At 37.8% G+C, this 13056-nt stretch overlaps 1 protein-coding gene across 5 annotated transcripts in view; it reads left to right on the top strand.

Annotated features, from left to right (window-relative positions):
* The first annotated feature begins 5567 nt into the window (after positions 1-5567).
* The window catches only part of LOC309621859 (uncharacterized protein), a 55220-nt gene continuing 47731 nt past the window's right edge, over positions 5568-13056 (top strand). For all 5 annotated transcript variants that reach the window (XR_014240292.1, XR_014240293.1, XR_014240294.1 and 2 more), the window contains exon 1: positions 5568-5992. Coding sequence is in view for 1 of the 5 variants with exons in the window: in XM_082409185.1 (XP_082265311.1) it covers positions 5941-5992 (52 nt within the window). In the remaining 4 variants the exon portion in view is untranslated. The remainder of the gene's footprint in view (positions 5993-13056) is intronic.

Below are 13056 nucleotides of genomic sequence, written 5' to 3' on the forward strand. Positions count from 1 at the left end.
AGTGGTGAGAGGGAAAATCTTTGCCTAGTCTTGATCTTAGTGGGGAAAGTTTCCAGTTTCTCACCATTAAGTGTGGTGTTAGCTGTAAGTTTTCGGTAGATATTCTTTATCAATTTGTGAAAGTTCAACTCTATTCCTAGTTTACCAAGAGTTTTTACCATGGATGGGTGTTGGATTTTGTCAGATGCTTTTCTTCATCTATCGATAGCACCATGTGATTTTTCTTTGTTAGCTTGTGGATGTGATGGATTACATAAACTGATTTTTGAATGTTGAACCAGCCCTGAATACCTGGGACAAATTCCACTTGTTTCAGTATGTAATTCTTCTTCTATTTTTTAAAAATCTGTTAAAATTTTTATTTTATTTTACTTTATTATTTTGTTTTTGGCCACACCGTGTGGCTTGTGGGATCCTAGTTCCCTCACCGGGGATTGAACCCGGGCCCCCTGCAGTGGAAGCATGGAGTCCTAACCACTGGACTGCCAGGGAATTCCCTGTAATTCTTCTTATACATTGTTGGATTTGATGGCTAATATTTTGTTGAGGATTTTGCATCTGTGTTCGTGAGAAATATTGGTCTGTAGGTTTCATTTCTTGTAATATCTGTGATTGGTTTTGGTATTATGGTACTATTAGCCTCATAGAATAAGTTAAAAAGTATTCCTCTGTTTCTATCTTCTAAAAGGGATTATGGAGACATGGCATGATTTCTTCCTTAAATGTTTGGCAGAATTCACCAGGGAAGCCCTCTGGACTTTGTGCTTTCTGTTTTGGAAGGTTATTATTATATTATTAAAATAATTATTTGAATTATTGTTTTAAATTTTTTAATAGATATTTGTCTTTCTCCGTCTGACTTATTTCACTTAGTATGATAATCTCCAGGTCCATCCATGTTGCTGCAAATGGCATTATTTCATTCTTTTTAATGGCTGAGTAATATCCCATTGTATATAGGTAGCACATCTTCTTTATCCATTCATCTGTCCTCAACAAAATACTAGCAATGCAAATCCAACAATACATTAAAAGGATCATACACTATGATCAAGTGGGATTTATCCTAGGGATGCAAGGATTTTTCAGTATCTGCAAATCAATGGCTGTGATACACCACCACAAGTTAAAGAATAAAAACCATATGATCATCTCAATAGATGCAGAAAAAGCTTTTGACAAAATTCAACACCTATTTATGATTAAAGACTCTCCAGAAAGGGTCCTAGAGGGAACATATTTCAAAATAATATAGACCATATACAAGTAACCTACAGCTAACATCATACTCAACAGTGAAAATCTAAAAGCATGTCCTGTAAGATCAGGAGCAAGACAAGGATGTCCACTCTCACCACTTTTATTCAACATAGTTTTGGAAGTCCTAGCTGTGGCAAACAGAGAAGAAAAAGAAAAGGAATCTAAATTGGAAAAGAAAGAAGTAAAACTGTCACTGTTTGCAGATGATATGATATTAGACATAGAAAATCCTAAAGGTGCTACCAGATAACTACTAGAGCTCATCAATGAATTCAGTAAAGTGACATTTTCTTTGCTGAGGAATTTTTAGTCTACTTTAGAACATAATGCATATTGAAAAGATGCCATTTATATACAGTTGTGTATAAAGTGGATTTGAAAGTTCTGAAGAAACTAAGAGCATGCATCACCAAGGAGCTGTAGTAATCCAGAGGTTTGTCTGGGACTGTTTTTTATTTATGGAGGGGGTAGATTTAAGTAGTTTTAGGAGGAGGTCAAGGGTCTGGAAAACACTCAGATAGTGTCACTTAGATTGAGAGGATTATGTTTTCCCTAGCTATGGGAAGTTCCAAATTTCTAAGATTTTACCTGGAGAAAAGAATATATATATAATTTTTAAAAACAGAAGCTGAAATATTGTTTAATAATTTCAGTATAAAGCTGTTCTGTTGGCAGGACAAACAATAGGCCATTGATTAAAATGATGTTACAATAGGTACAACTACTGAGACAATGTTTGCTCATTTAATACATAAGAACGTATTATAGAAGCATGCACACAGGGATGTGCCGAGCACTCTGATCTGAATCATACATAAATCATGAACAATTACGGTGTGTCTGTATTTTCTGTAAGACACGTTACAATGGATCCTCAGTTTCCCTTTAGAGTTCCTAAGCTTTTCTGAGAACATTTGAGCTTCTGAGTACATTTGAACTTTTGAAGGAATAAGTGCATTTCAAAACTGAGATTATTTCATAGAATAATTTCTTATTAATATGAGTGTTATTATGAAGAGAAATAAACTTGCTTTAGCCTATTGAACTGTAATATTATCTGTCTATTTTCATTTGTTAATTCTTACAAGATTATTACTTGTACTCACCTCATTTTCTCCCTAAGTGGTAAATAGTTGTACTTTTCAGTTGTTTTGCCATCTCGTTTGTTAAAAACAATTATTTATGAATAATTGTTGTAGCTTTGAAGCATTTCAGGATTCATCTTTTTTTTTTGGATAGAAATAGTATGTATCAGACTATTGATAAGAATAATATTCAGTGGAAATCAAATATTTTTTAATGATTCCAGAAAAAGAAAATTAAATTGTGTCTTAACAATTTTGGCTCCAGTAATCGTAGTATAAAATATAGACATTTCAGATTGAAAACAATGGTTAAGGAGATTTTTGGGTGGCATCTGAGACTTCACCTTACTTGAATGTAATTTAGTTAAAAACACAGTGAATGTACAGAAAACACTGTCCAAACACAGAGCTGCTCTTTTCCAAGTACCTTATTGGACATGGTCACGTTTTTTGATCACGTGCATTCTCAAATTTGACTGTGTGGAAGTGAATTGGAACAACCAATTAGGGTTGTAAAGAAAATGATCACTTTTAAAATTGTTTCTCAAAGACAAAGATGACTTCATAAGTGCCAGTACATCTTACTCTTTTTTTTTTTTTTTAAAAACTAAGATTCATATGCCTTCTTTTGAGGAAAGAATAAAAAATGAGAATATGGCTTGGAACGTTGCATGCTGCCTTCTATAACTCTCTATAGGGAAAACGTCCTTATAGAATATTTTGAAGAAGCTTATGTGATGACTTGTCTTACCATACTGAAAATAATAAAAGCAAACACTATTAATCCTCATAGAAACCCTATGAATTGTGTGATTCCCCTTTGTCCAGTTGTGTGATTCAGTTGTGTGACATCCTCATTGTACAGATGAGGTAACTGAGGCTTAGGGAGGGCCAGTGACTTCCCAAGAGTAGGCAGCTTGGTAAATGTCATGCCCACACCCTGTCTGGCTCCAGAATCTACACTTGGTCCTCACTGTTTCCAACCCAGAAAGGAGAGACCCCAATACGGTGAGATGAGAAAGATGTGAGCAGAGGGGACTGAGTGGGGAGCGTCTGGGGAGACTCAGAAAGGAAGGCGTGCTGGGGGGGGGTGGTGGGGGAGGCTGGGAAAGGAGCAGGCTTCCCAAGCTAAACAGTTGATGGAGATAATCTTCACTTACCCTCCACCAGCTCTGTGACTTTGAGCAGGTTACTTAGATCCCTGGGACCCCTTTACCTAAAGGGGGAATGATGCAGGCCTGGTCTGCTCAACAGGCAGAGAAATTGTCCCCTGAGAAATTGTCACGTTAACATTCGAGTTAGCACAGCTGACTGTGGATTGTGGATGATCCCAATCTTCTGGAATTTTCTGAATGGCTAATAATGCCCCAGTAATGTCTCAACAGCTTTGTACTTGCAGTGCACACACTCACAACGGGAGCTTCTTTGCTCTTCCTTGTGCCAAGGACCCTTCGGGCACTTTGCTGAAGCCTGACCCCTTCTCACAGCAATGCTTGTAAATGCATAAAATGTATACATAGGGTTACAAAGTAAATAGTTATATTGAAATGCTGATATCAATGTACTAGAAATTGTAACATAGTGTCTTCTTAGTTATTAGCGCATTCAAAAACAAGATCTAGTGGTGACTTTAATAAATACTGTTATTTTGAAGTAAAGGGGACCATAAACAATATTTCTAGATGTCTTGGACAATGATTGCTATTAAAATATCTGTAACTTATGTTGGTAACATATGCACGGGCACTGGTGAATATAGTCTGGTTTGTCTACATTTGTGACTGAAGAATATGCTAAATTTTAGCTAGAGGTTAGTGAAAATAAAGATGTAATTTTTTTCTATTCATCTCAACAGACCCCCTATATCATATTTGTACCACACGTTAAGAACCCCTGAGCTGTGTGGTTCACTGCTTCAAGTTCTGTGAAAAACCCTCCTGAGCTTTGATTGAACTTCTAATGAATCTTTAGATCAAGCTAGGGAAAACCGGTACCTTAAAAGTAGTCTTCCTATTTGCAATCATTGTAGTCTGAATTTATGTAGTTTTTCTTTAATGTCTTTCAATACAATTTTTATAATAATCTCCATAAATGTCCTGCAAATTCTGTAAGATTCATTCTTAGATACTTTATATGTTTTGTTAGTATTTGCTATTCTATTTAATTTCTAACTATGGATAAGTTTAGAAATACTATCAGCTTTTGTATAATGAATTGTTAAGCTAGCCAATGACTTTCAGAATTTCTACCTCCATAATCGTATCATCTGGAAACGATAACGGTTGCTCTTTTTTATCCAATTTTGTGCTTTTAATTTTTAAATTTTCTCTTACGTACTGATAGGACTTTCAGTGCAATGTTCAATAGAAACAGTGGTGTCTGTGAAAGTGTTCTTTCTGATTTTCAAGGAAATACTTTGAATATTTTCCCACTTAGGAGTGACATGCTAGAACCAATTTTTAGCAGCTAGCAAGAGCCAATCATTAACTTTTCATGAATTTTGCATGAAAATACAATCATTATTAAAAATTAAATTACATAAACATAATTAATTAAATCATATTAAAACAAAAGTAATACATTCTGAAAACTCACCACTTCCTACTTTATGTCATCTTGCTGTTATCAGTGCTCTTGAGGTTATTTACATACCTTGTGTCTGCGTGGTGAAAATACTATATAATGATTCTTTTTCCAACTTCCTGGTCAGTGACATCACGTTGATAGCTTTGAATTGGCCATGGTACGAGTATTTACACCATGGAAAGTGGCAAATGCTACCAATCAGGGTTTTTAATTTTCCTTAAGAGCCTGTTGTTCAACGTTTACTAACACACCTCTGATCAAGACTGATGTTTGCCACAGGCTCTAGCATTTTCCTAGCCTGTTAACTAAAAAGAAAGGAAATTAAAGAAGAAGAGAAGGGAGGGTGGCAGGGAAATAGGAAGGAAAGGAAAGTAAAAGGGAAGGAAGAAGAGAGGAAGAGAGGACAGGAAAGCTTTAATCAGTGTATTAACCCGCACGTGGTGTTTCCCCCCAGATAGCGGTGACGCTCCTCTGGCGTCTGCCCTGCCCCGGGCTTCCTTCAGCAGCTCCTCAGAGCGGTCCAGCAGCCACGGCCCTGGCTTCGCAAGCCTTAATCGCAGAGACGGTGAGTCTGCAGCTGTCTTCTTGTCAATCCACGCTGATTCTTTCCCAGAGAGAATTATTTTCAGTTTTAGTTCATATTCCTTCTTATAGGTCAAAACTTAATTATATTGAGTTTAATGAAACTGAAGAAAGCAGCAGGTTCATCATATCTGCTAGTATTCCTCTGCTAGCTTTCTTCTTGCTTATGATCCAGTTTTTGGTTTGTTTTGATATCTTCCTTCCCTATTGATTGCCAGCAAATGATCATCAATAAGATTTATGAGAAGGGAATTATTGGAGTCTAGATTTTTTCCAGGGTTATCATCCCTTTTTAGTTTTAGGACCGGCGACAGAAGGGTGACTAGTCAAGTGCGCTGGTCATGAATAACTACAACAACACAAGAAGGAGCCAGTGCTGCAGCCACTGGGGAAGCCTGATGTTTGCAAGATGTGAAGCTGCCAAAGGATGTCATGGGAAAATGACTCCATTCCCAGGACTTGGCCTGGGAGGAGACCAGGTGAAGGCTGCTACTGAAAATAAAGATTCCCTTCCTATTAGTGGGAAGGGGGGAGTTAATGACTTACTTTTTGGAAAGGTCCATTTTTGCTACTTGAATGTTGTCGAGTGAATTACCTCTTCTATTGCACAAATACTAATTCAGTGGATTAAATAAGTGAATATATACACTTCAAATTCAAATGCTTTGCTACTTTTTTTGATTAACTTTCATTGGAGTATGGTTGCTTGACAATGTTGTGTTAGCCTCCACTGCACAACAAAATGAATCAGCCGTACCCATACAGATATCCCCTCCCTTTTGGACTTCCCTCCCACTTAGGTCACCACAGTGCATTAGGTAGAGCTCCCTGTGCTATACAGTATGTTCCCATCAGTTGTCTATTTTATACATAGTATCAATAATGTATATATGTCAATCCCAGTCTCCTAATTCCTCCCACCCCACCCCTTTCCCCCTTGGTATCCATACATTTGTTCTCTACGTCTGTGTCTCTATTTCTGCTTTTGTTTTGCTACTGTTTTAAGGGATAGATTTTTTAAAGGAAAGATGAATTCAGAAAGTAAAAGTTAAAATTAACTGTGTCCCATGTAAACGCACTGCTGTAAATTCTGGAGATACTACTAAGGAATTGAGTGTTTTCCTCCCTTTCTTTGACATTTCTAAGATCAGAGTTAAAGTCTAGCTTGAACTTTACTGTGTCCTTAAGGATCAAATTTGGGAACCTAGTAAGTGATCAAATAGATTGGCAGGGAAGAGTAAGAACACAGGTGAAGAAATTCAGTGAGCTCAGGATGGGAAGGCATGTCCATTAATTGTCCACCTTCATGGTCTTTTCCCAGGAAAAAGCATTTTGTGGCCAGATACTTACTCCTCAAAGCATCATTCATAATCATTTTTAGCACCCCAGTAAAAATATATTCTCATTGAAACCAGATTTCAATGAGATCAGTTATCAAATTACCCATTTTCGGTCTGGTGGTTATTCTAATATCAGCTTAACATCTAAACTTTCCAGTGGTTTCCCTAAAATTGTAAAAACTAAATAAGCCATATTTAATTAGTTTAAAGTGGCCCGAGGGGCTTGTGTGTTGTGTTTCTAATTTGCATGTGTAGAGTATCTTTATGATTCAGGCCTCCAGTGCTATCAATATGGTGGCACTGGGAAGTTTATAAACATTAGAAGGGAAAATCCTGAAGCTTAAGATGAACTTATTTCCATTATATTTAATTAAAAAACTAATAACTCAGAATATTATAAGACATCATTATAAAATGGTAAGTACAAAGCTTATCTTTTATATTTAAACTACTCTCTTTGCAAATTTAAATTAATTATTTTAAGAGTGGCAATCAACTGATGAGGGTTTTTTTTTCATGGTTGTTGCTACTCTGATTGCATATAGTGTACATTTCACTAAATATCCCTAGATATTACCACCTGATTTCAGACCCATTTCTAAAGCATGCTTTAGACAGCACAATTTATCAATATTCCTTCTGAAGGATTATCTATATGTGTTTTCTGTTAAAAGCCAGCATCCCCGAGTCTTTATTGACATTTCCTTTGCCTTGGTAAATGCTGGAGAACATATTAGTTCACTTTAGTTTAGATGATTATGATGTAAAATGTGGATAGTATGAAATGTGGATGAATATAATGAGGGCGATGATTCTTCATATATAGTAGTTTTAGCTTTTTGGAATATTTTGTGTATGATCTAGTGAGGAAAATCCTGTTAGACTCCCTGATTGTATGGTTAAAATTTCCTTGGTCTGTGTTGTGGTATTTGGAAGTTTTAAAGAGGGTGGTCTGTCTTACACCCCTAGTTTCTTATTTTGCCCATAAGTCATTGCGCTTCTAGAATGTTCATGAAGAATTAGAAATGTCTCAAATATCACAGCTTCCACCAAGAACTTTATACATAGCAGCTGATCAATTCATCTACCTGATACATAAAGGTAGTAAGAGAATAGTCTATACATAATTTTTGATTGTATGTGTGTGCATATATATAAATTTGACCCACTGTCTAACCCCCCAAAGCCAAATAATTCAAACTTTAAGGCATTTTATGATTTTAAAGTACTTCACTGATTCAACACATAACAAATGTTAATTAATTGACTAGAACTTATTGCACATTTCATGTTTTCTCTTTTACATATTTTTTACTTATGCAGTTTATGTATTTATTTTGTTTTCTATTAATTTATGAAAAGTAGTAAGATATTTCTTAGGAAAGACTTTGCAATAAATAGAAGAAAGAAGTCTATGAAGGATATTAAGAGGAATGAGCGGAGAAGTTAGGAGGGATCCAGGCGTTTCTAGGGACAGGTGGGCCAAAGCAGAGAGATGCAGACCTTGCATCTTTGAAAACCATGATTCCTGAGCATGTTACCACCTGTTTGCCAGTGTTTTCTGTGAGCTCCCTAATGGAAGTGTTGGTTATTGTAGAGATAGGAATGGGCTAGTATCATCACTCAACATTGGACTAAGTGCTCCTGGAGTTTACTTTTGAAATTTCTAGTCTGGTTCCTCTAGCATTCCCATTTTGAAGTCTGGGATTGGGTTCCAGATAATACATTTAACAAAGTATCCCCTCTGAGGTCATACACCTTACCTTTTTATACAGAGAAACACAAATTACTGGAAATGCCTGAATGTATAATTTTTCTGAACTGATGGATTTTTTTTAAGGGGTAAAACACAGACACGTACATGTATTCATATACCTATTCAAGAAAATTGATGCCATTAGATAAAAATGTAAAGTTCTTGAAGCTTTACATCTTTACAGTCAAATTGGGTTTGACTATTCATATTAGCTGAATTTGTTTTCATCAATATTAAATTGATATTTCCTAGAATTACAAGTGACCTAATATTTCTCATGTAAAATCAAGATTGCTGAAATCTGTGTATTCTAAATAAGAACATGCTATAATATTGACTTCATTTTTTTCTTCTCAAAAATCTCCTAAAGGAACTTTATGCAGTTTATCCAAGTTTATTCAAAACAAAAGTTAAAAAACCAAAAGTAAACAAACTACCTTAGAGTAAACCACGCTGGACTTTCATTCTAGATCTTGCATGTGAAAATAACCTTTTGTTTTTACAATTATTGTTACTGGAGGTGACCCTTCATGAAACTGGCTTTAGCATTTCAGATGCTGCTTTCCAACTCCGGATAACATGTTCTTTTTAGCCACGTGACGTGTCCTCTTTAGTCACCGCAGGCATGGTGGTGAGATGAGTGGTCTGGCCAGAGCTGATTGAGATTGATTAGGAGGAAGTGTACACACATTTTGTTCTCCTTTTTTGTTCCCCCAAAGTGCTTGCATAAACAGTCATCCCCAGAAAGAGGGACAACTCCGTTCATGGCCCAGATGCTGAAAATCACGCCCTCTAATGCGGCAAGCCACTCATCACTGACAGTGCAAATGAGACTGCTTTAAATTTAACTTGATCAAAAATGGCATATCAGATTACTATATTGTGTATTGCAAACAGAAAGTAGATGGAGACAAGCTGAACTGACTGGATGTTTTCTTTTCTCTTTGTAATTCTTCACCTTTCCTGTACCGAGACATTGATCATATTTCCTCACAACAGACTTATGTGTTGGTGGAGCCAGGAAAGACTTTGTCTAATGCTCCCAATACAATTGATGGCTGAGCATATTAGCAACAATTCTCAGCGTTAAGATATTTATTTCTCACTTTAGGAAGTACATTTACTAGTACAAGTTAATACTCCAGGTTTTAGCAGGAAATAAATACACATGATTCGATTAGGAGACAATGCTTAGGCCTGGGCATCAGACACTAAATATTTTCTTATAACCTGGAACGTCTGATTATTTGGACTCTGCAATATCCCAAATAAGCCATGATGTAAAATTCACTGTTTTTTACAAAGAAATGTTAGAAAATGGAAAGAGTGAATAATAATTTAAAATATCTAGACGTATATCAACTCCTGATATAAATCAGAATATTACTGAATACATCAAAAATGTTTGATGCAAATCTTATAATAATAAAATTGTCCCTCATATTTTTTCATAAAATCGTAGTTCTCCAGTATTTCTATCTTTTATTCACAGGCTACGTGCCTGGTAGAACTGGTCAGTATTCCCAAATACTAGTCTGAGCAATTCAGATGGCAATAAAAGGGCTTGCAAACCAGATTTTTATAAAGGCATATGAATGTACTGGGGACTTTTTGCCTCTGGATGTCAGATTTTTCATTCTGTTTATCTGTGCTTCCTAAAAGTTTTTAGACCTATTAGGGCCAAGACACATTCTTTTTCCGATTTTTCTTAACAAATGATCCTGCAGATGCAACTGTGGGTATTGAGTGCAGTGGACAGGCCAAATGTAATAGCATCCATGTAAAATACACCCATGTACTAAAGCACAGAGCACTGTCTTGGTGACCAGGCAACTTTATTAAATCACGGCATGATGGTAGCATGTGAGAGGAGAAGCCCCCAAATCCCAGGGTTCGTGCAGACCCTGCCGTACAGTTGTCACACAGAACTCATCTGCTCAGATTTTCCCATGGTCCTTTTCAAGGTCTGGAGTCTCCAGGTTACCTCCATAGAACCTAAGATGCTAGATGAGACAAACCAGAACAAACCAAACGTGTTTTTCAGCGTTGTCAACAACCTTCAGGGAGGCAATGTTGTCATTTCTCTCTACCAAGTAGCCCAAATTATAGCACTACCCCCAGAATAAGGCAATCCTCAGTCTCTTTTGGATTCAGTGGACTCTTTTGAATGGGTGAACATCTTCCAGGGATGCTCAGATTTCTTTGTTCCTGCTTCTTTCCAAGACAGTGTTTGGGTTTACAGAAGGGCTGGTGCCCTCATGGAGCTGGATGGTGGGGCTTCTCACGTTGGGGCTCAGCTCCTTGCTATCTGCTGAAGGGAGTTCGTCTGCTTTTAACGCTGAGGGTTACTTGGCACCTGCTCCTGAAGCCTGTGGCGGATTTACCTCTTGGTAAGACCGTGTTCCCAGGGAACAGGTCATTGTCCCTTCCGGGATCTTTGCGATGTCACTTCTTGCCTCCCTGAAGCCTGACCATGAGTCTCATTTGGTTTCCAGCCTGAGCAGCCTTGGTTACAGGTTTAATTTGCCTTTGCCAAGTTGACCTGTTCAGATCCAGTCAGACTCTCATCTCACTTCTGTGCCCCCTTTTGATGGCCTGTGGGCAGTCTGGTTCACCATGCCAAGGGGAAAAAGATCGTCAAATGGTTTTGTCCTGGCAGTTTAGTCCAGAAGAAACCTATCACTTCCACTCAAAGCTTGTTGGCCAGAGCTGGTCACATAGCCTCACCCAACCACCAGGGGGCGTGGAAATCGCAATCCTCTAAGTGCCTGGAAGGTAGAAGAAGGGAAATAGTTGGCAACCATTAGTAATGACTACACAGCCCCCTACAAGGTGATCTCCCAAAATTCCAAATGGAAGCCAAGACACAGCCTTTCCACAGCTTGCTTATTCCTCTCACTTTTCTGATCCCCCTGGGACTTCGCTCCTGAGCAAGGTGTCTGAATCACCCTCCCACCACCTTTTACCCTTCCTCCATTTCCTCTCTTTCCCACGATCGTCTGGGTTCCCATCTCTTCTTCCTGCCAAAGAGGGAGACATCACACGTCCTGTTTCCTATTTTCTTAGTTGGTCTTTGCCCTCCCTGGCTTCTCTAGGGCTTCATGGGATAATGATCACTGGCTAACAGGATTTACCAGAGAGGAATGAAAAAATTTTGCAATCCTTGCAAAATTATGTCTGTGTTTATAATCTGCCCAGTAAGTATCTTATGGTGGCCACAATTTTGCCATAGTATTTTTCCAAGAGTCAGTACTGCCTATGACGTACTTGGCAACTTCCCAAAAGGTATGTGGAAGCCCTTCTAAGCACTATCCAAATTCAAAAATAGTTGTCTAGCAAATTCCACTCTGTTCTTTTCCAAAGTAATCACTTTTACATCATGTATAATATACAGAAATGTTCATGAACGTTATTTATTTAACAGAATGTATCCTTGACATACACCGTGATGTCTTTGTGTACTCCACTTTTAATAAATATTATTGGCATCCCTATGGAGATATATTTTATCCCATTACATACTGCTTTACTCATCCAATGCAATTACATTGCCTCTTGTAGGGATATTCCCTTTTTCTTGTTTGGAGTCACTGATGAAAGACGTACCAAATGAGGTGACCTTCAATCCTGCCAAAGGGGTGAGGTTCAATTAGCAACCTTTCATGAGGCATCTGGGATCACTAATGATCAAAGCACACAGGAGTCTTGAACTTCTGGTTTAACTTGTAGCACAGAGACTGGTCCAGGAAGGCCACAGCCAGTGACAAAGGCTAATGGAATATCTCAGTGGACCCTGTGGTCAGCTACTCCCACCTTTGCTCTGAACATTAATGAGGAGCTTCTGGACTAGGGGCTGACTGGAAGATGGTATTTCAGGGGTTCCCTGTTCTCTCTGTCCTGTGATCCTTGCAGTAGACTCTTCCCTTGTTGCCATGTTTCCTCCAAGGAAATCCAGTGGAGCAGGCTTTTCTCCGACACAAAATAATGCCATACTTTGCTGGGGATGAATGCCTACACCCCAAAAAAATGCACCTTTGTCAGTAGTATTTACATTTTGTGATGCTTAGACCTCATCCTTTTTGCATTCTCATTTTACTACTCTATTTTGTATAGCAGCTCGTCTGTACATATCTCTTTTTATCCAAGGCTTCCACAGTGTGCTTACAAATTGTAATGAATTCAGCTACATAACATCACTAAAGAAAATGGTAAGTTTTACCATCAATGGACTTTTTTTCCAAAGGCTTCTGGCTAACTGAGCAGTCAAGTATGGATGGATAATTTAGTACTCATGGTTTTATTTCTAAGCATGTCACCCTTGCATTTCCTGACATGATCCTACACTGAATTTAATTAAAAAGAAAAAGGAGCTCTTGCCTTAAGAAGAGTAACGGTGTGTCCCTGGGAAGTGGTGGGGGCCTTGGAGCAGAGCGCCTGGCCTCCTGCC

Source organism: Balaenoptera borealis (assembly GCF_965194805.1).
Source record: "Balaenoptera borealis genome assembly, contig: HAP1_SCAFFOLD_1111, whole genome shotgun sequence".
NCBI classification, from domain to species: domain Eukaryota; kingdom Metazoa; phylum Chordata; class Mammalia; order Artiodactyla; family Balaenopteridae; genus Balaenoptera; species Balaenoptera borealis.